The 24,370-nt window shown below is 47.1% G+C and overlaps 1 protein-coding gene across 1 annotated transcript in view; it reads right to left on the bottom strand.

The window, feature by feature from the left end:
- LOC120020682 (adenylate cyclase type 1-like) overlaps positions 1–24,370 on the bottom strand; it is a 72,925-nt gene that overhangs the window by 8,503 nt on the left and 40,052 nt on the right. The window contains exons 8-13 of the mRNA XM_038964385.1: positions 6,106–6,261; positions 4,071–4,265; positions 3,786–3,883; positions 3,291–3,375; positions 2,094–2,183; positions 1,661–1,926 (exon numbers count right to left, since the gene is read on the bottom strand). Coding sequence (XP_038820313.1) covers positions 1,661–1,926; positions 2,094–2,183; positions 3,291–3,375; positions 3,786–3,883; positions 4,071–4,265; positions 6,106–6,261 — 890 coding nt within the window. The remainder of the gene's footprint in view (positions 1–1,660; positions 1,927–2,093; positions 2,184–3,290; positions 3,376–3,785; positions 3,884–4,070; positions 4,266–6,105; positions 6,262–24,370) is intronic.

The following is a 24,370-nucleotide window of genomic DNA, read 5'->3' as shown; positions in this document are numbered from 1 at the left end:
GACTGTACCACATCATTAATTAATAGTGAAAGTGGGGAGATGTGGATCGACGCGCCCCCCCCCCCCCCCCCCCCCCCCCCACTGTGGGAACAAACTAACATAGATGTCAGCAACATAATACAGTAGGACTGTACCACATCATTAATAAAAGGGGGAGTGGGGGACCACATAAATACAGTGGGGATTACAACTTCACAGGGGAGACGTGGAGGGACAGGGACCCCCCACTTTGTGAGAACCAAATTTGATGTCAGCAACATACATTAGGTCTGGACCACTACACAAACAATTAAGGGGGTGGCCTGTGGATGAAACCACCAGTGAGAACCAACAGTGATATCATCAACTGTACCATGTCAGCCACAACCGCAGGAAAACCCAGACAGGGTGACTTAAACCAGCAGTGATGTAAACACCATTCACTCAGCACAGATATAGTATTTACGGATAATAAGACCCCTTTGGAGAACAACAAGTAGTTTTCCATCTCAATGATATCAGAGTATTCCAGTGTTATACAGTAAGCCAGGGTTCCCCAACCGGCGGCCCCCAAGTTTTTATTTGTTCAGGTTTTCTGAACAAGAGTTTTATTGTTGGAAATCATTTCCAAAGTATTGCCACACATAATAGAGAGATACTGCATGGGAATACTTTGACCAGATTTCCTGAATTAAAATCCCTTGGAGCTGATTTGCTGGTGTTTTCACAGTCTTTCATGTCCAACAATAATGTGATTGTATACAAATGTAAGCAAGGTTTGAAATTGTTATGTTTTAGTCAAATATTATTATCTGTTTGGGCTTCTTGCGCTCAATTTGCAGCCTACAAATTATTTGTAATTATGTTCCAGCCCCTTGACCATCTGCTCAAGAAAAAAATTGCCCCGTGGCTGAATATAGTTGATGATTCATGCAGTAAGTGATCTGTTTGTATCGATACAATGGGTCTGTGCGCCGAGCTGCACTAGGTCCTGGGTACTGAGTAGGAGTAGCTAACATGCACGGCTGAATCAAGCAAAAGCCTACATTGTCAGCTCAGCCTTTTGGTATAGAGTTAATGAACATGTACTGTGTGTCTCCTCTTCAAACAGTTCCCATGTGAGAGTGCGCAGGTCGGGGACAAGCAAAGACTCCTCTCCTCCTACACACGTCCCCACAAAATGGAAATATCCCTGTGACTGTTGTTTGCTTGTTCCCACTCCAAATCAAACCAAGAGGAAACCGTAGCTGACACTACTGTCATGTAAAATCAATCATGGCTTTAGATACGTGAGTGGCAGGGGGAGCAGAGTAAATCTGAGGACTATAGCTTCAGGACTGACAGTGGGAGGATGGTGGGTGTATTTGTCCGTTCGTTTTTTCCCCTCTCGCCCTCCTGTGTTTGTGTCAGTGGAGGCAGCTGAGGGGATGACGGCTCATAATAATGGCTGGAATTGAGTGTATGGCTGGAATGGATTGAATGGCATGGTATCAAACATGTGTTTGATACCATTCCATTTATTCCATTAGAGTCATTATTAAGAGCCGTCCTCCCCTCAGCAGCCTCCACTGGTGTGTGTGCTTGTTTATATACATAATGTGTGTGTGTATTCTCCCTCACCCGGCGGTGTATGTGTGCCTGTGTGTGTGTATATATATGTATGTTCTGTCCTCTCTCTTACCCGGCGGTGCGTCTGAATCCGCTGAGCTCCAGCACGGTGACATACAGCACCCCCAGCAGGAGCAACAGGGCCATCTTTGGCATCCAGGAGACGCGCAGGAAGAGCGCCAGTGTCAGCGTGCCCACAATGCACGACAGGAAGGCGTAGCGGACGCCGTCGCACGGCAGCTCCATCATGGTGCGGTTGGCACCGTCGCTCGTGTCAATGATGACAATGGAACTGTTAGAGTGGTGGGCACTGCCCCACAGCCATGGTATGCAGCCCACCTGGCAGAGAAACAGAGGAGAGAATGGCAAAAACCCTCAAGCAGTAACTCAGAGGTTGGTTCTTTGCATATTTGATTTGCATGACATTTACATTTATGATTTCAAGTGTATTGCAATGAATATCATGAATATTGTTGTTTTAGTGCCTTGTTGTTAACCCTACTTACCACACAGGCCTGGGCTACAGCATAGATTAAGAGCACTATGAGAACACACAGAACGGTACGGATCTGAATGGTGAGGCAGCCTGGAAAACACTGAGAGAGAGAGAGAGAATAGACACAAAGAGAAACAGATTAAGGATGAAAAGGGAGGGAGAGTAGAAAAAGCTTACCACACAGAATTTGAATTTGAAAAGAATTATAACTTAATTTATGTAATATTAGCTGAGGGGGTTGGGGAAGTTGGAAAAAGTCAATCTGTCAACTTCAACAAAAGCTGAAATTAATAGACTTAGCATTGAGTTTGAAGACAAACTGAGTGAACTTTGAAAAGTTTTCTGAAGGCCATTGACATCAATTTCATACATAATATTACTTTCAACTACCGACTAAAATATTATTTCATATTTGCAGATATGCAGAAAAACGTAATATTTGCTAAATTAACTAAATTATCAAAAGTGACTTATAGCTTGGGCCAAGAGTTTGACCTACCCATGGAAAATCACTTACAGCTAATCAACCCATCAGAAAAGTGATAAAATAATGTATATGTTGAAAGATAATGATAAAATAATTCCACTCTGAAACCTTATAACTGTATGAAATTGATTAGAATCATAAAATTATAATCTGATGATGTGTGTAGTTTTAGTCAGAATTAGGTTAAACAATGTATCTGTATAGTGGAAAAACACAGACTGTCTGAGCAAGGCATAGCTTAGGATTTGAAAAAAAACGAGAACAGTTCAACTGTGTTTGGACCGACCTGGCTAGGCCTCTGAGAAACTTATGATAGCATAGGGAGTACTTCTTAAGGTTTCCCTAATCTCAGGGGAACGGAACTGTCGGCTGGGTAGTGATACACAGTGGTGAGAACTCTGGAGAAGGATAAAACTCACCTACTGTTTGTGTGTATGTATGTGCGTAGGATACCTACTGTTTGTGTGGAAGTATGTGCGCAGCTATAAAATGGATGTCTTTGTATTCACGTCCTCGTGAATAAACATTTTGACTATTGTAAGCTGAGAAATGTGTCTGTTTCATTTAAACCAGAATCTTACAAACTCTGGGTAGCAGACTGAGTAGATTATTTGAAGTTTATGAACATTGATAACAAAATTCTCATAACAAAAAGTGAGTGAATAACTAAAAGAACGACATGTTAAATCAGTTGGACCAAGGCATCAAGCAGGCATTTACCTGTAATTTTGTGACATGCAGGTACATGATACAAACTACTAGGAAACAGATGCAGAAGACCAGTAGGACCAGGACCACTGTTCCCCTGGTGACAGCAGCAGGAGAGAGGAGGAATAGGGGAAAGACAGGAGGAGGAGAAGAAGAAGAGGTAGTGAGTTAGTGGACAGAGCCTGTGGAAGTCAACTCAAGAGGCAGCAGACCAAAAGAAAAGAGAGAGAGAGAGTGTACGTTGCTGTTAGATATCATACAGGGAAATGAAAGAGAGAAAGAGACAGAGCTAGAAAGACAGTGTGTCGCTGTCAGATATCATATACTAAAATGAGAGAGAGAGAGAGAGAGAGAGAGAGAGAGAGAGAGAGAGAGAGAGAGAGAGAGAGAGAGAGAGAGAGAGAGAGAGAGAGAGAGAGAGAGAGAGATAAAGAGACAGGCACAGAGAAAGAGATAGAGGTACAGAATGTGCTGCTCTCAGATATCCTATAATAATCTAGTACATACTGTGGTAGGATGAGAAGGTAGACAAGGCCGAACAAGGCAGCTAGAATTAGAGAGAGGACCACGGCGCTGGTGAAGTACTCATCATGGAGCTGGTGGTACTGGCAGAGCAACCAGAGAGAGGGATGTCTCAGATAAAATAATTATTAAAGCATCTTCTGAGTGCTACCTCTATCAAAACGTCTGATTCAAAAGTCACTCGTCTGATTCAAAAGTCACTCCTTACGTTGCAATGTTTGCGTGTGTATGTCTGTGCATGTATGTTGTAAGTGTAGTATAGTTACTCACCCTCTGCTCGCGCTCAGAGCACTTATACATGAGTGTGAGGAAGTTGAGGTCAGCTGTGTCTGACTCTGTCTGCCTCGCCTCGATTAGACGACCAATGTAGCGGTTGACCCGCGTTCCCGGGCTGGCCTGGGTCACGTTAGCCGACATCGACGTCCGGTTCCGCAGCTTCTCTGGAGCCGTCCGCAGGGCCCTCCGCTGTGGCACAGAATTGTGGGAAACGGAATCCTGACTTAACTACGTTCAGAGGGTTTTATACCAGCTGTTCAAAACAATGGGTCACGGAGGAAATAGATTGCTGGGCCTCTACTGTCCACTGTTGGGTATCATTGTGGGTGAGAGAAAGTTTATACTTAACTACAAACACCAAAATTCACCATGGAGTAAGAAGAGGTGTGTTCTAACAGTTCTCAAATCTTTAAATGTGAGCAAGGGAAATCAAACAAAGTCAATCCTTGTGGTTGACTTCATATGAATTGATAAGGGGCATCAACATATTAAATGCTCATCTTCACACAACAAACAAAACATAAATGATTTCCTCTACAGTTAACATTGATTCTCTGACCCCAACTGAACCCCCTTGTCTTGATAGTTCTTTGGAAGCGTCATTATTGTACAGTAGGCTATGTGGAGCAGCAGAGCAAAAGCAGTGATTTGACACCAGAGAGAATGAGGACGTGTCCCAAATGGTGCTCTTCGTGGTGTTCTACTTTTGACTTGCAGTGTACTATATAGGGCACAGGGTGCCATTTGGGATATAGCCTGATTGAGTCTTCCTGGATGAAGGAAGAAAGCCAGTGAGCTGTACAGACTGATGCCCATCAGTGTCACAGCGTGAGAGACAGTGGGTAAGCGAGGAGCGGCTGAAAAGAGTGGCTTCATAATGGGGATGGGGATGGGGGGGGGGGGGGGGGGGGGGGGGCGACAGAGCGAATGAGGACGGTTGAGGAAGGTTAACAAACACACTCCCCACTGACTTCATCCTCATCACCCCTCACTTTCTCTTGGTTGCTTTGGTGGCGTGTGTGCATTGATTACGCTAATGAGTGTTTCTGTGGCTGTGTTGTAAGCCTGTCTCTCACCCCTTTCCTCTCCCGTCGCCCTCTCACTTTCCCTCTAGTCTCTCTCTTTAGTCTCTCCCACTCTGCATGTGACCCAATTGTTTGGAGATGGTTCGAGGAGCATTGGACACTCATCACATCATACACCCACGGCTGCTCCGAGCGCACTCATCCTTTCACTCCTTCCTCGTCTCCCATCTCCCACTCTCCCATCTCCCACTCTCCCATCTCCCACTCTCCCTCTCCCTCTCTCTCGGAGTTAATTTGTCATTTCCGACAGCCTGGAGAGAGTGTGTGTGTGGCCTGAATCTGAATATCTCAGTCTGTGTCGAGTATATTTTAACTTCACTCCAATCCCCTCTCTTTTGAAAGCTATGTTTACATGCTTTCATCCAGGGTTCTCACGAAGCATCAGAGCTCTATGACATATTATATAAATGTAACCACATAGAGATTCTTATGCCCTTTACGGAATGATTGTACTAAGTTTTATGTTTTTATCTGAAAGGGCGAGATTTCTTTTGGCTCTTAGGTTACATCTCCTTTCCCACACACACCCACACAGACCTGAGTATCTGGATTTAAATATCCTGAGCCAGAGTTGAACTGAAGACAGACTTCAGGATATCTTTACAGGGACAGCAGGTCAAGGTAACACACTGACAATCAGCCATATTACCAAAGGAATTGAAAGTAAACTGATGAAGGTCAACAAAGTCTGGTTGGTTGGGAAGCACACATTGCACGCAGACAAGTACACGCACATGCATGCTCACACACACGTACACATGGATGTACACATGTACACACACATGTACTCACATGTATACACACACATACCTTCTCTCTCTGTCTCTACATTCCCTTACACAACACACACACACAAACAAGCATGCACACAAACACACAAACTCACCCACACATAGACAACACACACAAACATACACACACAAACAGACACTCAAAGATCTTACCTTGTCACCGTCCTCACAGTTCATGGCATTTGAGAAGGGGATCTCAGCCTTAAACATCTTCCTACAGTGCATGAGCTGCACAAGCAAGTAGCAAACCGTCTTAAACTTCATCTTTTTGGCAGGCTTTATATCCGATAGAATCAATCCTGGGAATATCTGTCAACAAACAAGCAGTGAGAGCAGGGATTAGGATACACACTATGATACATACTTACAGGAAATGTACTGTAGATACACTTCATACGTTCACGGATAACTACGTTTTCATCTCAGATTACAGCACACAAACACTAACTCTCCCTACGGCGCCTCTTCTCGGTCTCTTCTCTTTGATGAAGTAGAGCTGTCGGCTCGTCTATCAAGAGGATTAACCGAGCATGTGTTTCAAATGGCACCCTATTTCCTATTTAGTGCACTACTTCAAAAGGAATTCTCTAAATAGAGAGCCATTTGGGACGTAACCTTAGTCAAGTGTCCCACATCTCACAGAGGAGGAGAGTAGAAGAGGGCTGGGCGGCTGAACGGCCCCCTGAGACAATAGTGACACTACTGTGAAGGATCACACAAAGCTCTTACATAATCTGAAACCTGACGGACAACAACGCAACAACAAAAAAATCATACACTCATCTCTCCTTGCTTGTGGATTTATTAACCAACGTCTCGGCTACAGAGCCTTGGTTGTTTATCTTCCGTTTTTCAGCACCTCACCAGAGTGTGCATTGTGCATTTCTTTACAGTGTACCAGATGAATAGCCAAGCAGCACTGCATAAATACACAGGCATCAGGAAGTTAGACCCCCTCTCCAGACCGAATAAAGTCTGCAGGGCAAGGGTAGGGTATGAGAAGGGGATAGCAGGAGAGGAGAGATGATTATGAACTGACACGGATGTAAGAATGCTGCTAGTGGCACATCTGTTGGAGATGTGAAGACTAGAAGGGGATGGGGCGGGGGGTCGTGTGTGTGTGTGTGTGTGTGTGTGTGTGTGTGTGTGTGTGTGTGTGTGTGTGTGTGTGTGTGTGTGTGTGTGTGTGTGTGTGTGTGTGTGTGTGTGTGTGTGTTGCTGCCACAGGCTGTTGACAAGACAGTGTCAGAGCTGAGGCCAAACATCAGGGAGACTGTAAGGGAACCCATCGGATCTGAACAACCGTGACTGAGTGACAACTCAATGAAAAACATACCCAACACTTTCTACAATACACACAGCATATTGAACATGTAGGCCTACAGTAGTACAGGACTAAAATACTGTTCAGATCGATTAGGTTTCACCTTATGTTGAAAACGAAAGTTAATGAGAGGTTAAGTCTTTTTTAAATTTGGACTACATTTTACCAGGTAGTTCCTTTAAAATGTATTATCTGTCCGTTACATTTCATTACAGTACAACGGTTTGACTTGTCTGATCTTAGCTAGCTACATAGCCGTCTTTGTATCAAAGATAATTGTGTAGTTTAGAGTATTATCGTAATTACCGAGGTTAGCTAGTCAGCTATTTTCGTCCTAGTCAACACTGCTAGCTAGCCAGCAGCTAGCAGCTAGCCAACGTCTACCGTCTACCGAATAGCAGCACTGTTGGAGCGAGTGGTCGCATTTCGCTCCGCAGATAGTATTACATTTCATTACAGTACAACGGTTTGACTTGTCTGATCTTAGCTAGCTACATAGCCGTCTTTGTATCAAAGATAATTGTGTAGTTTAGAGTAATTATCTATAATTACCGAGGTTAGCTAGTCAGCTATTTTCGTCCTAGTCAACACTGCTAGCTAGCCAGCAGCTAGCAGCTAGCCAACGTCTACCGTCTACCGAATAGCAGCACTGTAGAAACTATTACATTAGTTTCTACATTACAACGGAACGACTTGATTAGTGTAGTGTTAGCTAGCTACATAGTTGTCGTTGCTGTCTTTGTATCCAAGGTAATTGTGTAGTTTAGAGTAATTATCGTAATTACCGAGGTTAGCTAGCCAGCTATTTTCGTCCTAACGTAGGCAACACTGCTAGCAAGCCAGCAGCTAGCCAACGTCTACCGTCTACCGAATTGCAGCACTGTAGAAACTATTACATTACAACGGAACGACTTGATTAGTGTAGTGTTAGCTAGCTACATAGTTGTCTTTGCTGTCTTTGTATCCAAGATAATTGTGTAGTTTAGAGTAATTGTCAAGGTTACCTAGCCAGTTACCGAGGCTACCTAGCCAGCTACACTTTCAAACTAAGTCAACAACGCAGCCACTGCTAGCTAGCCTACTCCACCAGCCAGCAGCACTATCATTTTAGTCAATAAGATTTTTTGCAACGTAAGCTTAACTTTCTGAACATTCGAGACGTGTAGTCCACTTGTCATTCCAATCTCCTTTGCATTAGCGTAGCCTCTTCTGTAGCCTGTCAACTATGTGTCTGTCTATCCCTCTTCTCTCCTCTCTGCACAGACCATACAAACGCTTCACACCGCGTGGCCGCCGCCACTCTAACCTGGTGGTCCCAGCGCGCACGACCCACGTGGAGTTCCAGGTCTCCGGCAGCCTCTGGAACTGCCGATCTGCGGCCAACAAGGCAGAGTTCATCTCAGCCTATGCTTCCCTCCAGTCCATCGACTTCTTGGCACTGACGGAAACATGGATTACCACAGATAACACTGCTACTCCTACTGCTCTCTCCTCGTCTGCCCACGTGTTCTCGCACACCCCGAGAGCTTCTGGTCAGCGGGGTGGTGGCACTGGGATCCTCATCTCTCCCAAGTGGACATTCTCTCTTTCTCCCCTGACCCATCTGTCTATCGCCTCCTTTGAATTCCATGCTGTCACAGTTACCAGCCCTTTCAAGCTTAACATCCTTATCATTTATCGCCCCCCAGGTTCCCTTGGAGAGTTCATCAATGAGCTTGACGCCTTGATAAGTTCCTTTCCTGAGGATGGCTCACCTCTCACAGTACTGGGTGACTTTAACCTCCCCACGTCTACCTTTGACTCATTCCTCTCTGCCTCCTTCTTTCCACTCCTCTCCTCTTTTGACCTCACCCTCTCACCTTCCCCCCCTACTCACAAGGCAGGCAATACGCTTGACCTCATCTTTACTAGATGCTGTTCTTCCACTAATCTCATTGCAACTCCCCTCCAAGTCTCCGACCACTACCTTGTATCCTTTTCCCTCTCGCTCTCATCCAACACTTCCCACTCTGCCCCTACTCGGATGGTATCGCGCCGTCCCAACCTTCGCTCTCTCTCCCCCGCTACTCTCTCCTCTTCCATCCTATCATCTCTTCCCTCTGCTCAAACCTTCTCCAACCTATCTCCTGATTCTGCCTCCTCAACCCTCCTCTCCTCCCTTTCTGCATCCTTTAACTCTCTATGTCCCCTATCCTCCAGGCCGGCTCGGTCCTCCCCTCCTGCTCCGTGGCTCGACGACTCATTGCGAGCTCACAGAACAGGGCTCCGGGCAGCCGAGCGGAAATGGAGGAAAACTCGCCTCCCTGCGGACCTGGCATCCTTTCACTCCCTCCTCTCTACATTCTCCTCTTCTGTCTCTGCTGCTAAAGCCACTTTCTACCACTCTAAATTCCAAGCCTCTGCCTCTAACCCTAGGAAGCTCTTTGCCACCTTCTCCTCCCTCCTGAATCCTCCTCCCCCTCCCCCCTCCTCCTCCCTCTCTGCGGATGACTTCGTCAACCATTTTGAAAAGAAGGTCGACGACATCCGATCCTCGTTTGCTAAGTCAAACGACACCGCTGGTTCTGCTCACACTGCCCTACCCTGTGCTTTGACCTCTTTCTCCCCTCTCTCTCCAGATGAAATCTCGCGTCTTGTGACGGCCGGCCGCCCAACAACCTGCCCGCTTGACCCTATCCCCTCCTCTCTTCTCCAGGCCATTTCCGGAGACCTTCTCCCTTACCTCACCTCGCTCATCAACTCATCCTTGACCGCTGGCTACGTCCCTTCCGCCTTCAAGAGAGCGAGAGTTGCACCCCTGCTGAAAAAACCTACACTCGATCCCTCCGATGTCAACAACTACAGACCAGTATCCCTTCTTTCTTTTCTCTCCAAAACTCTTGAACGTGCCGTCCTTGGCCAGCTCTCCTGCTATCTCTCTCAGAATGACCTTCTTGATCCAAATCAGTCAGGTTTCAAGACTAGTCATTCAACTGAGACTGCTCTTCTCTGTGTCACGGAGGCGCTCCGCACTGCTAAAGCTAACTCTCTCTCCTCTGCTCTCATCCTTCTAGACCTATCGGCTGCCTTTGATACAGTGAACCATCAGATCCTCCTCTCCACCCTCTCCGAGTTGGGCATCTCCGGCGCGGCCCACGCTTGGATTGCGTCCTACCTGACAGGTTGCTCCTACCAGGTGGCGTGGCGAGAATCTGTCTCCGCACCACGTGCTCTCACCACTGGTGTCCCCCAGGGCTCTGTTCTAGGCCCTCTCCTATTCTCGCTATACACCAAGTCACTTGGCTCTGTCATATCCTCACATGGTCTCTCCTATCATTGCTATGCAGACGACACACAATTAATCTTCTCCTTTCCCCCTTCTGATAACCAGGTGGCGAATCGCATCTCTGCATGTCTGGCAGACATATCAGTGTGGATGACGGATCACCACCTCAAGCTGAACCTCGGCAAGACGGAGCTGCTCTTCCTCCCGGGGAAGGACTGCCCGTTCCATGATCTCGCCATCACGGTTGACAACTCCATTGTGTCCTCCTCCCAGAGTGCTAAGAACCTTGGCGTGATCCTGGACAACACGCTGTCGTTCTCAACTAACATCAAGGCGGTGACCCGTTCCTGTAGGTTCATGCTCTACAACATTCGCAGAGTACGACCCTGCCTCACACAGGAAGCGGCGCAGGTCCTAATCCAGGCACTTGTCATCTCCCGTCTGGACTACTGCAACTCGCTGTTGGCTGGGCTCCCTGCCTGTGCCATCAAACCCCTACAACTCATCCAGAACGCCGCAGCCCGTCTGGTGTTCAACCTTCCCAAGTTCTCTCACGTCACCCCGCTCCTCCGCTCTCTCCACTGGCTTCCAGTTGAAGCTCGCATCCGCTACAAGACCATGGTGCTTGCCTACGGAGCTGTGAGGGGAACGGCACCTCCGTACCTTCAGGCTCTGATCAGGCCCTACACCCAAACAAGGGCACTGCGTTCATCCACCTCTGGCCTGCTCGCCTCCCTACCTCTGAGGAAGTACAGCTCCCGCTCAGCCCAGTCAAAACTGTTCGCTGCTCTGGCACCCCAATGGTGGAACAAACTCCCCCACGACGCCAGGTCAGCGGAGTCAATCACCACCTTCCGGAAACACCTGAAACACCACCTCTTTAAGGAATACCTAGGATAGGATAAAGTAATCCTTCTAACCCCCCCCCCCCCCCCCCCCCCCCCCTTAAAAGAGTTAGATGCACTATTGTAAAGTGGTTGTTCCACTGGATATCATAAGGTGAATGCACCAACTTGTAAGTCGCTCTGGATAAGAGCGTCTGCTAAATGACTTAAATGTAAATGTAAATGTTCTAGCAGTCAAACTATATCTGTCCACATACAGTATGACCAAGTTCATGTCCAGTACTATATATCAGTTACTTCAGCATAGACCAGCATAAATTTCAAGCTGGTCCATGCTGGTCTATGCTGGCCAGTGCAGGTCGGACGCTAGTCAAGCTGGCCTGACCAGAATGGTCTAGCTGGTCTTACCAGCATGGTCTAACTCAGGGGTCTCCAACAGGTAGAGTAGCTCGCCTACTGTATGAGTAATTCACCAATCGATTTTTAAAGTATACAGGACAAAATTCAAAAGGCACTGAGCAATCTTATTTGCAGGTGCATGGCAACAATTGAACAAGATGAAGGAAAAAGGAAACCGCACACTGCTCTTGATAGTATCATCGATATTTAATAAGCTTACGTATCGGCCACACGGCCTTCGTCAAGCTTATACATAGGCCGATACGTAAGCTTATTAAATATCGGTGATACTATCAAGAGTATTGTGCGGTTTCCTTTTTCCTTCAAAGTATACAGGACAAAAATATGAACGCAGCAAGCAACAATTTCAAAGATTTTACTGAGTTACAGTTCATATAAGGAAATCAGTCAATTGAAATAAATAAATTAGGTCCTGATCTATAGATTTCACATGACTGGTCAGGGGCACAGCCATGGGTGGGGAGGCCCACCCACTGGGGAGCCAGGCCCAGCCAATCAGAATGAGTTTCTCACCACAAAAGGGCTTTATTACAGATAGAAATTCTCCTCAGTTTCATCAGCTGTCCGGGTGGCTGGTCTAAGACTATCCCGCAGGTAAAGAAGCCAGATGTGGAGGTCCTGGGCTGGCGTGGTTACACGTGGTCTGCGGTTGTGAGGCCAGTTGGACATAATGCCAAATTCTCTATAAAGACGTTGGATGCGGCTTATGGTAGAGAAATGAACATTAAATGCTCCAGCAAACGTTCTGGTGACATTCCTGCAGTCAGCATGCCAATTGCACGCTCCTTGAGACATCAAAACTTGAGACATCTGTGGCATTTTGTTGTTTGACAAAACTGCACATTTTAGAGTAGCCTTTTATTGTCCCAGGCATAAGGTCTTGGCAAAGGAGAAATGCTCACTAACAAGGATGTCAACAAATTTGTGCACAAAATGAGAGAAATACGCTTTTTGTGTGTATGGAACATTTCTGGGATCTTTGATTTCAGCTCATGAAACATGAGACCAACATTTTACACGTTGAGTTTACATTTTTGTTCAGTGTACATAAATGTTTTCATGTGTTCCATCGCAAACTGTGATAAACAGAAAAGCTTCCGGCTACTATCCAATTAAAGTCACATTGACATTATCCCACCCCTGGCTAGCCGCTATTCTATTTAAATGGCCAAATGTACCATAATATCTACCCATTCAATTCCAGCAATATTTCCCTTCTGGTGTGTGCGTTTGTCTACTCTGTATGTAACCAGTTAGCGTTGCTAATGTTAACCGTCTTTTGGGTAGTTAAAGACTTCGGGAAAGTAGGCTTACCTGACCACACCACATCATGATTATTTATTTGTATAAATTGAGTGGTGATTGTTTAGCAAACCCTGCCATGAAGCGCTGCAGCAGTAGGCCTACCAGCAGAAACCACACATCCTCTCTTGTTGGATGCACAATTAAAGGGAAATTACACTCAAACATCTAAAACATTTTTTCCCCCAGACCTCAAGAATTGTCTTCTGATGTGATTTAAGCATTGACATGGACTCAGAAGATCAATTTCCGTTGTTTGTCTATTAATATATGTAATATTGAATAAAAAACCCGAAACCAGGGTTTGTTTATTAACCTTTATTTTATCAGGCATATTAATAGAAAACACATCTCTTTCACATCAAGGACCTGGGGGAAGAGTTGCAGGGTAGAGGAAAAGAGAAGAATGTGCCTATTTGAAAGATATGCCATAATCCAAACAGTCCAACTAAAAAATTATGTTTTTTTATCTTTGTGTAGCATAAGATTGATTAATTAATCAATGTGCAGTTGTAGTCGGAAGTTTACATGCACCTTAGCCAAATACATTTAAACTCAGTTTTTCACAATTACTGACATTTAATCCTTGTAACAATTCCTGACATTTAATCCTTGTAAAAAAGAATGTGAAATGTCAGAATAATATTGGAGAGAATGATTTATTTCAGCTTTTATTTCTTTCATCACATTCCCAGTGGGTGAGAGGTTTACATACACTCAATTAGTATTTGGTAGCATTGCCTTTAAATTGTTTAACTTGGATCAAACATTTCAGTTAGCCTTCCACAAGCTTCAATATATCCACATCATTTTCCTGCCTCATGCTGACATTATTTTGTGAAGTGCACCAGTCCCTCCTGCAGCAAAGCACCCACACAACATGATGCTGTCACCCCCATGCTTCACTGTTGGGATGGTGTTATTTGGCTTGCAAGCGTCCCCCTTTTTCCTCCAAACATAACGATGGTCATTATGGCCAAACAGTTCTATTTTTGTTTCATCAGACCAGAGGACATTTCTCCAAGAAGTACGATCTTTGTCCCCATGTTCAGTTGCAAACCCTAGTCTGGCTTTTTTATGGCAGTACTGGAGCAGTGGCTTCTTCCTTGCTGAGCGGCCTTTCAGGTTATGTTGATATTGGAATCGTTTTACTGTGGATATAGATACTTTTATACCTGTTTCCTCCAGCATCTTCACAAGGTCCTTGGCCGTTGTTCTGGGATTGATTTGCACTTTTCGCACCAAAGTACGTTCATCTCTAGGAGACAGAACGCTTCTCTACCTGAGCGGTATGATGGCTGCTTGGTCCCATGGTGTTTACATTTGCATACTATTGTTTGTACAGATGAACGTGGTACCTTCAGGTGTTTGGAAATTGCTCTCAAGGATGAACCAGACTTGTGGAGGTCTACAATGTTTTTTCTGAGGTGATTGGCTGATTTCTTTTGATTTTCCCATGATGTCAAGCAAAGAGGCACTGAGTTTGAAGGTAGGCCTTGAAATACATCCACAGGTACACCTCCAAATGACTCAAATGATGTCAATTAGCCTATCAGAAGCTTCTAAAGCCATGACATCATTTTCTGGAATTTTCCAAGCTGTTTAAAGGCACAGTCAACTTAGTGTATGTAAACTTCTGACCCACTGGAATTGTGATACAGTGAATTATAAGTGAAATAATCTGTCTGTAAACAATTGTTGGAAAAATTACTTGTGTCATGCACAAAGTAACCGACTTGCCAAAACTATAGTTTGTTAACAAGAAATTTGTGGAGTGGTTGAAAAACAAGTTTTAATGACTCCAACCTAAGTGTATGTAAAGTCCGACTACAATAATGACGGGCGTAGTTTGAGAGACTAGCAAAATCTTATGACTTGGGAGTCAACCTCGCTTGGGATTTGAACTCACAACCTCTTGGTTTCCACAACCTGAATTTTCTGCTCCGCCACTGGTTCTGTGGGTATCATAAAGATTGTTAAAAGATTAGAACCGATAGACATTCTGTAATTTGTCACTGGTAGGCCAGAGATCATCAACTAGATTCAGACTTGGGACAATTATTTTTTAAGCAGATGGTCAGTGGTCCAGAACATAATTACAAATGATTTGTAGACTGCAAATTGACAGCAAGAAACAGATATAATATTTGACTACAACAATCTTTTCAAACCTTGCTTACATTTGTATATGATCTCATACTGTATATCTCCATTATGCGTGGGAATACTTTGGAACAGAGTTCCAAAATGTAAATCAGTTGGAGCTGATTTGCTGGTGTCTCTTATGTCCAACCATCAAAAAATGTGATTAAAAAAACAAATTTGCTCAGAAAACATGACAGTCCAAATAAAATCACCCACGGGCCAAATCCGGCACCCGGACCGCCAGTTGGGGAACCCTGCTGTATAGGAACCCTTTGAGTCCCATTTAGAACCCTCTCTTGAAGAACCCTCTAATTCCAGGAAGAACCAATGACAGGTTCTACAGTTATACTTATAGGATACTTCAGATGTGCTTATTACACACGCTGTTAAAAATGACCTGTAATTTCACAGTAAGTTACTAGCTAATGAGTTGCAGTACAAATAAAGTATTTTTACAGTTAAATTAAGGTCTCATTGTTGAAAAATGACTTTTTTATCTTACTTTCACTGAACTTTGAAATGTAGGTCAAATCAAGTTATTGGTCACATGAACATATTTAGCAGATGCTATGGCAGGTGTAGCGAAATGCTTGTGTTCCTAGCTCCAACAGTGCAAGAGTATCTAACAATTCACAGCAATACACACAAATCTAAAAGTAAAATAATGGAATTAAGGAATATATAAATATTAGATCAAGCAATGTCGGAAGTGGCTTTGACTGAAATACAGTAGAATAGAATACAGAACATACATATAAGATGAGTAAAGCAGTATGTAAACATTAAAGTGACTAGTTTCCGGTGTAGTGACTAGTGTTCCATTATTAAAGTGGCCAGTGATTCCAAGTCTATTTAAACTCAGCAAAAAAAAAGAAACGTCCTCTCACTGTCAACTGCGTATATCTTCAGCAAACTTAACATGTGTAAATATTTGTATGAACATAACAAGATTCAACAACTGAGACATAAACTGAACAAGTTCCACAGACATGTGACTAACAAAAATGGAATAATGTGTCCTTGAACAAAGGGGGGGGGGGGGGGGGGGGGGGTCAAAATCAAAAGTAACAGTCAGTATCTGGTGTGGCAACCAGCTGCATTAAGTACTGCAGTGCATCTCCTCCTCATGGACTGCACCAGATGTGCCTGTTCTTGCTGTGAGATGTTACCCCACTCTTCCACCAAGACACCTGCAAGTTCCCGGACATTTCTGGGGGGGAATGGCCCTAGCCCTCACCCCTCACCCTCCGATCCAACAGGTCCCAGACGTCCTCAATGGGATTGAGATCCGGGCTCGTCGCTGGCCATGGCAAAACACTGACATTCCTGTCTTGCAGGAAATCACGCACAGAACGAGCAGTATGGCTGGTGGCATTGTCATGCTGGAGGGTCATGTCAGGATGAGCCTGCAGGAAGGGTACCACATGAGGGAGGAGGATGTCTTCACTGTAACGCACAGCATTGAGATTGCCTGCAATGACAACAAGCTCAGTCCGATGATGCTGTGACAAACCGCCCCAGACCATGATGGACCCTCCACCTCCAAATCGATCCCGCTCCAGAGTACAGGCCTCGGTGTAATGCTCAGTCCTTCGACGATAAACGCGAATCCGACCATCACCCCTGGTGCAACAAAACCGCGACTCGTCAGTGAAGAGCACTTTTTGCCATTACTGTCTGGTCCAGCGATGGTGGGTTTGTGCCCATAGGTGACGTTGTTGCCGGTGATGTCTGGTGAGGACCTGCCTTACAACATGCCTACAAGCCCTCAGTCCAGCCTCTCTCAGCCTATTGCGGACAGTCTGAGCACTGATGGAGGGATTGTGCGTTCCTGGTGTAACCCGGGCAGATGATGTTGCCATCCTGTAGGTGTGATGTTCGGATGTACCGATCCTGTGCAGGTGTTGTTACACTTACACGTGGTCTGCCACTGTGATGACGAGCAGCTGTCCGTCCTATCTCCCTGCAGCGCTGTCTTAGGCATCTCACAGTACGGACATTGCAATTTCTTTCCCTGGCTACATCTGCAGTCCTCATGCCTCCTTGCAGCATGCCTAAGGCACGTTCACATAGATGAGCAGGGACCCTGGGCATCTTTCTTTGGTGTTTTTCAGAGTCAGCAGAAAGGCCTCTTTGGTGTCCTAAGTTTTCATAACTGTGACCTTAATTGCCTACCGTCTGTAAGCTGTTAGTGTCTTCACGACCGTTCCACAGGTGCATGTTCATTAATTGTTTATGTTTCATTGAACAAGCATGGAAAACAGTTTAAACCCTTTACAATGAAGATCTGTGAAGATATTAGGATTTTTACAAATTATCTTTGAAAGACAGGGTCCTGAAAAAGGGATGTTTCTTTTTTTGCTGAGTTTATATAAAGGCAGCAGCCTCTAAGGTGCAGGGTTGAGTAACCGGGTGGTAGCCGACTAGTGATGGCTATTTAACAGTCTGATAGAAGCTGTTTTTCAGTCTCTCGGTCCCTGCTTTGATGCACCTATACTGACCTCGCCTTCTGAATGACAGCGGGGTGAACAGGCCGTGGCTCGGGTGGTTGATGTCCGTGATATTCTTTTTGGCTTTCCTGTGAAGGCCATTGGGGGCAATGTGCTGGCGTGGGATCATTAGCATATTTGGGGGCATGGTCTAAATGCCCAACACTTCCATTAGTGGAAGTGTTGTACTAGTTTAAGTGGTTTCATTGTTATGTTTAGCATCTCATTTTTCCACTCCAAATTCTACAATCAAGAGCTGCACTGTTAAGATGTTACTGTGGATTTTCCAGTTACTTGAAAGGTAGTTGGTCATCGGGAAGTTCATGTTCAATTTTCAATAATTTACTGTCAGCTTGCTGCGAGTAGTTTTTGTAAAATTCACAATAACTGACTGTGGCTGATGTCTGTCACGCTCACTGACCTGACAGAAAGATCAGTTAGTTGCCAACCAAGAGGTTGAGGCCAGGTGAGGCTGGAGCCCAAGTGTGCTCACCACAAAGGAAGCTTAGTAGTTGTTATAAGCTATCTGTAACGGCAGTCTAAGTCGTCCTCCTCCTCAGACGAGGAGAGGCGAGAAGGATCGGAGGACCAATGTGCAGCGTGGTAAGTTTCCATAATTTAATGACATGAAAACTAGACAAGAATACAAAACAACAAAAGTACTAACCGTCACAGTCCCGTGTGGCACAAACACTGACACAGGAGACAACCACCCACAAAATCCCAACGTTACAGTACCCCCCTCCTGAGGTGCGGACTCCGAACGCACCCCTAAAACTCAAGAGGAGGGTCTGGGTGGGCATCTGTCCGCGGTGGCGGCTCCGGCGCAGTACGAGGACACCACTCCACCATTGTCTTTGTCCCCCTCCTTAGCGTCCTTTGAGTGGCGACCCTCGCCCCCGACCCTGGTCTAGGAACCTTCACAAAGGTCCCTCCTAGATAGAGGAGACAGCTCAGGACAGAGAGGTAGCTCAGGACAGAGAGGCAGCTCCGGACTAATGGCAGCTCCGGGCTGAGGGGCAGCTCCGGACTGAGGGGCAGCTCCGGGCTGAGGGGCAGCTCATGACTGAGGGGCAGCTCATGACTGGAGGGCAGCTCATGACTGGAGGGCAGCTCATGACTGGAGGGCAGCTCATGACTGGAGGGCAGCTCATGACTGGCTGGCGGCTCTGGCGGCTCCTGACTGGCTGGCGGCTCTGGCGGCTCCTGACTGGCTGGCGGCTCTGGCGGCTCCTGACTGACGGACGGCTCTGGCGGCTCCTGACTGACGGACGGCTCTGGCGGCTCCTGACTGACGGACGGCTCTGACGGCTCCTGACTGACGGACGGCTCTGACGGCTCGGGACAGACGGGCGGCTCTGACGGCTCGGGACAGACGGGCGGCTCTGACGGCTCGGGACAGACGGGCGGCTCTGACGGCTCGGGACAGACGGGCGGCTCTGACGGCTCGGGACAGACGGGCGGCTCTGACGGCTCGGGACAGACGGGCGGCTCTGACGGCTCGGGGCAGACGGACGGCTCAGACGGCGCTGGGCAGACGGACGGCTCAGACGGCGCTGGGCAGACGGACGGCTCAGACGGCGCTGGGCAGACGGACGGCTCAGACGGCGCTGGGCAGACGGACGGCTCAGACGGCGCTGGGCAGACGGACGGCTCAGACGGCGCTGGGCAGACGGACGGCTCAGATGGCGCTGGGCAGACGGACGGCTCAGACGGCGCTGGGCAGGCAGGCAGCTCAGACGGCGCTGGGCAGTCAGGCAGCTCAGACGGCGCTGGGCAGGCAGGCAGCCCAGACGGCGCTGGGCAGGCAAGCAGCTCAGACTGCGCTGGGCAGGCAGGCAGCTCAGACTGCGCTGGGCAAGCAGGCAGCTCAGACTGCGCTGGGCAGACGGCCGACTCTGACCTGCTGAGGCGCACAGAAGGCCTGGTGCGTGGTGCCAGAACTGGTGGTACCGGACTGGAGACACGCACCTCAAGGCTAGTGCGGGGAGCAGGAACAGTGCGTACAGTGCTCTGGAGACGCACAGGAGGCTTAGTGCGTGGTGCCGGAACTGGAGGTACTGGGCTGGAGACACGCACCACAGGGAGAGTGCGTGGAGGAGGAACAGGGCTCTGGAGACGCACTGGAAGCCTGGTGCGTGGTGTAGGCACTGGTAGTACTCGGCTGGGGCGGGAAGGTGGCGCCGGATATAGCGGACCGTGAAGGAGTACACGAGCTCGTGAACACCGAGCCTGCCCAACCTTACCAGGTTGAGTGTTCCCCGTAGCCCTGCCAGTGCGGCGAGGTGGAATAGCCCGCACTGGGCTATGCTGGCGAACCGGGGACACCCTACGTAAGGCTGGTGCCATGTACACCGGCCCGAGGAGACGTACTGGAGGCCAGATGTGTTGAGCCGGCTTCATGGCACCTGGCTCGATGCCCACTCTAGCCCGGCCAGTGCGGCGAGGTGGAATAGCCCGCACTGGGCTAAGCACGCGTACTGGCGACACCGTGCGCTCCACCGCATAACACGGTGTCTGACCAGTACGACGCCCTCTCACTCCACGGTAAGCCCGGGAAGTTGGCGCAGGTCTCCTACCTGACTTCGCCACACTCCCCTTTAGCCCCCCCCCCCAAGAAATTTTTGGGTGAGCCTCTCGGGCTTCCAGCCGCTCTGCCTTGCTAGCGCCTCATAATGCCGCCTCTCCGCTTTCGCTGCCTCCAGCTCCGCTTTGGGGCGGCGACACTCCTCTGGCTCTGCCCAGGGTCCTTTACCGTCTAGGATTTCCTCCCATGTCCATTCCTCCTTGTACCGCTGCTGCTGTCGCTGCTGCCCGTTTCCACGCTGCTTGGTCCGGGTTAGGTGGGTGGTTCTGTAACGGCAGTCTAAGTCGTCCTCCTCCTCAGACGAGGAGAGGCGAGAAGGATCGGAGGACCAATGTGCAGCGTGGTAAGTATCCATAATTTAATGACATGAAAACTAGACAAGAATACAAAACAACAAAAGTACTAACCGTCACAGTCCCGTGTGGCACAAACACTGACACAGGAGACAACCACCCACAAAATCCCAACACAAAACAAGCCACCTATATATGATTCTCAATCAGGGACAACGATTGACAGCTGCCTCTGATTGAGAACCATATTAGGCTGAACACAGAAACAGACAAACTAGACACACAACATAGAATGCCCACCCAGCTCACGTCCTGACCAACACTAAAACAAGCACAACACATAAGAACTCTGGTCAGGACGTTACACTATCAGAAAAGTTCAGTGAAGGTACAGTGAGCTACTGCCAGTGAGTTGCTTGCGGTTGCTGGCTCTTACATGACTGAATTTTACAGCTGGTTGCCAATTAGGTAAAGCAAAATTCACAGCAACTAACTTCCATTAAGGTACTGCTAAATGCACAGTAACCTCTTAACAGTGCAGCTCATATGCCCTTACAAAGATTGCAGAACTGACAGTGTTAAGAGGTGCTCAATCTTTGACAACATAGCCATCAACAACTTCCACTGACAGTTGGTACAAATACACATTTTTGGATCATGCCACCAAATATGCCAATTAGACCACCCCACCGGTACATTGCCCCCACCTATATTTCAAAGTGCATTGATGATTGTACCTTATATTCAAAATATTGAGTGGGAAAAGTGCCTGGATTAGGATCTGTGCCGCTTCCTGTGTGAGGTAGGGTCGTACTTTACAGATGTTGTAGAGCATGAACCTGCAGGAGCGAGTCACTGCTTTGATGTTTGCATTGTCATGCCAAGGTTCTTTTCACTATAGGCAGGGAATACTGGAGTTATCAACCGTGATGGAGAGGTCCTTGAGCCAACAGGCATACCCTGGGAGGAAGAGCAGCTCAATCTTGTCGAGGTTGAGCTTGAGGTAGTGGGCCGACATCCAAGCTGAGATATCTGCCAGGCACGCAGGGATGTGTGTCACCACCTGGGTGTCAGAAGGGGGGGGGGGGGGGGGGGGGTAGTTGAGTGTCATCCGCATAGCAATGATAGGAGATGACGGAGCCGAGTGACTTGGTGTATAGACAGAAGAGGAGATGAGAGGAGATGGCCTAGAACCGAGCCCTGGGGGACACCAGTAGTGAGAGTACGTGGTGCAGACACAGATCCTCTCCATGTCATCTGGTAGAAGTGGCCTGCCAGGTACGATGCAATCCAAAAGTGTGCAGAGCCTGAGACTCCCAGAGGAGGATCTGATAGCTCATGGTGTTGAAGGCAGCGGATAGATCTAGGAGGATGGGAACAGAGGAGAGAGAGTCAGCTTCGGCAGTGCAGAGAGCCTCAGTGACAGAGAAAAGCAGTCTAGGTTGAGTGACCCGTCTTGAAGCCTGACTGGTTCATTCTGAGAGAGATAACGAGAGTCAGTACACTCAAGAAAATAAAGGGATACAGGTCTATAGTTTGACATCAGATGAGTCGAATCTTGGTTTCTAGTGGAGAGGACCATCTCGAGCCATTTTGAAGTCAGAGGGGACGCAGCCAGTGGTCAGGGATGAAGGAGAAGGGGATGGGGTCGAGCAGGCAGGTTGTCGGGCTGCCAGACCTCACTAGTCGCAGGATTTCATCTGGGGGGTGGGGGAGGTCAAGGCGTAGGGTAGTTCTGTGTGAGTGGGACCAGTGGACTCAATAGGCCGAGTGAATGAGTAGAGGATGTCGTCAACCTTCTTTTCATAGTGGTTGACAAAGTAGTCCGCAGAGAGGTAGGAGGGAGAAGGTAAAAAAGCATTTCCTAGGATTAGAGGCAGAAGATTGAAATTTAGAGTGATATAAAGTGGCTTTAGCAGCAGATACTGAGGAAGAGAAGGTAGAGAGGAGGAAGTGAAAGGATGATAAGTCCTCCAGAAGTTTAGTTTTCCTCCATTTTCACTCAGCTGCTTGCAGCCCTGTTCCGTAAGCTTTTATTGAATCACTCAGCCACAGAGCAGGAGGGGAGGGCCAAGCCAGCCAGGAGGAAAGGGGACAGTGTGAGGAGTCAAATGATGCGGAAAGAGAGGAGAGTAGGGTCGAAGAGGCAGAATCAGGAGACAGGAGGGAGAAGTATTTATCAGAAGGGAGAGATGATAGGATAGAAGAGGAGAGTAGTGGGAGAGAGGGTGAAGATTGCAATGGCATATGACCATCTTAGGGGCTTAGTGGCTAGGGTTGGAGGAGGGTTGGAGGAAAGGGAGACAGAAAAGGAAAGAAAGTAGTGATCAGAGACCTGGAGGTGGGGTTGCAGTGAAATTAGTAGGCAGGGAGGTTGAAGTCACCAAGTACAAAGAGTGGTGAGCCATCATCAGGAAGTTAGCTTATCAAGGTGTCAAGCTCATTGAGGAACTCTCCAAGGCTAACTGATGGGTGATAGATGACAACTATGTTAAGCTTGAGTGGACAAGTGACAGCATGGAATTCAAATGAACAGATGGACAGGTGAGAGGGAGAAAAGAGAATCTCCAGTTAGGACAAATGAGTAGCCTTGTGCCACCACCGCGACGACCAGATGCTCTCAGACTATGAGAGAAAACGTAGTCAGATGAAGAGAGCAGCTGGAGTAGCAGTGTTCTCTGGGGTGAGCCATGTCTCCACCAGGGCCAAAAAGTCATGGGACTGAAGGGCAATATAGGCTGAAATGAACTCAGCGTTCTTAACCGCAGATCAGCAGTTCCAAATGCTGCTAGAGACCCAGAATTCCACATGGGTTGTGCGCGCAGGGTACACTAAATTAGAAGGGTTGCAGCCAAGGGGTGGGAGCATCTGTAAAGCCTACAGGGAGAGGTGCGAACAGGTATAGAAAAACACACAGTTGCAAAAGACACAAACGAGCAAAATGAGATCATCAGAAAAAATGACTAGGTAAGATACTCAAGTGAGAGCGCAGTGTGGAGCCTTCTCTCTTTCTTTCCTCTAAGAAACTTCTTTGTTTCGGTGACGGCCTTACTGACACAACCGCCGCTTTGAACTGCCGTTGAGAAAACAGGGGAGACTGAAGTACTAACACTAATTGCTAGTTGCCTAGCAGAGGTGAAGAGCACACCTCCCTGTACTAATTGCTGATTGCCTAGGAGAGGAGAAACCACTCCCCCTCCAAAACAACCACTGATTACCAAAACAAGTCACAAATTGCCCTGCCCTTTGATCCTGGTTGATGTGTCAACAATCATCTGCAAGTTAGTTTGACTTATATAGGCACATTCATCTCTCTCATCTACCCTGCAACTCATCCCCAGATCCTCGGTATACAAGATATGTGTTTTCTGTTAATATAACTGATAAAATAATGGTTAATAAGCAACTCTAAAGGGGCCCCATAAAATTAGTTCTCTCTGTTTTATTTTTCTTGGTTTACGATTTTTTGTTCAATATCAATATTACAATTATTAATAGACATACAACAAAAATGCATGTTCTGAGTGCATGTCAACGCTTAAATCACATCAGAAGACAATTCTTGAGGTCTGGAAAAAAGTAACACACTTAAACTAATCCAATATGTTAGTTGGACTTATTGCACCCGTTACTGGAATCACTGTTTCAGTTTAGATGGTTTAGATACCTCTTGACGCTTGGGGTCAGATTATTATTATTATTTTTTTAAATAACGTTCCCAAGGTAAACGGACTATTTCTCAGGTCCA

The sequence above is a fragment of the Salvelinus namaycush genome, chromosome 25 (genome assembly GCF_016432855.1).
Source record: "Salvelinus namaycush isolate Seneca chromosome 25, SaNama_1.0, whole genome shotgun sequence".
NCBI classification, from domain to species: domain Eukaryota; kingdom Metazoa; phylum Chordata; class Actinopteri; order Salmoniformes; family Salmonidae; genus Salvelinus; species Salvelinus namaycush.
Note: the sequence above shows the minus strand (reverse complement) of the source record. Positions and strands in the feature narration are given on the sequence as shown.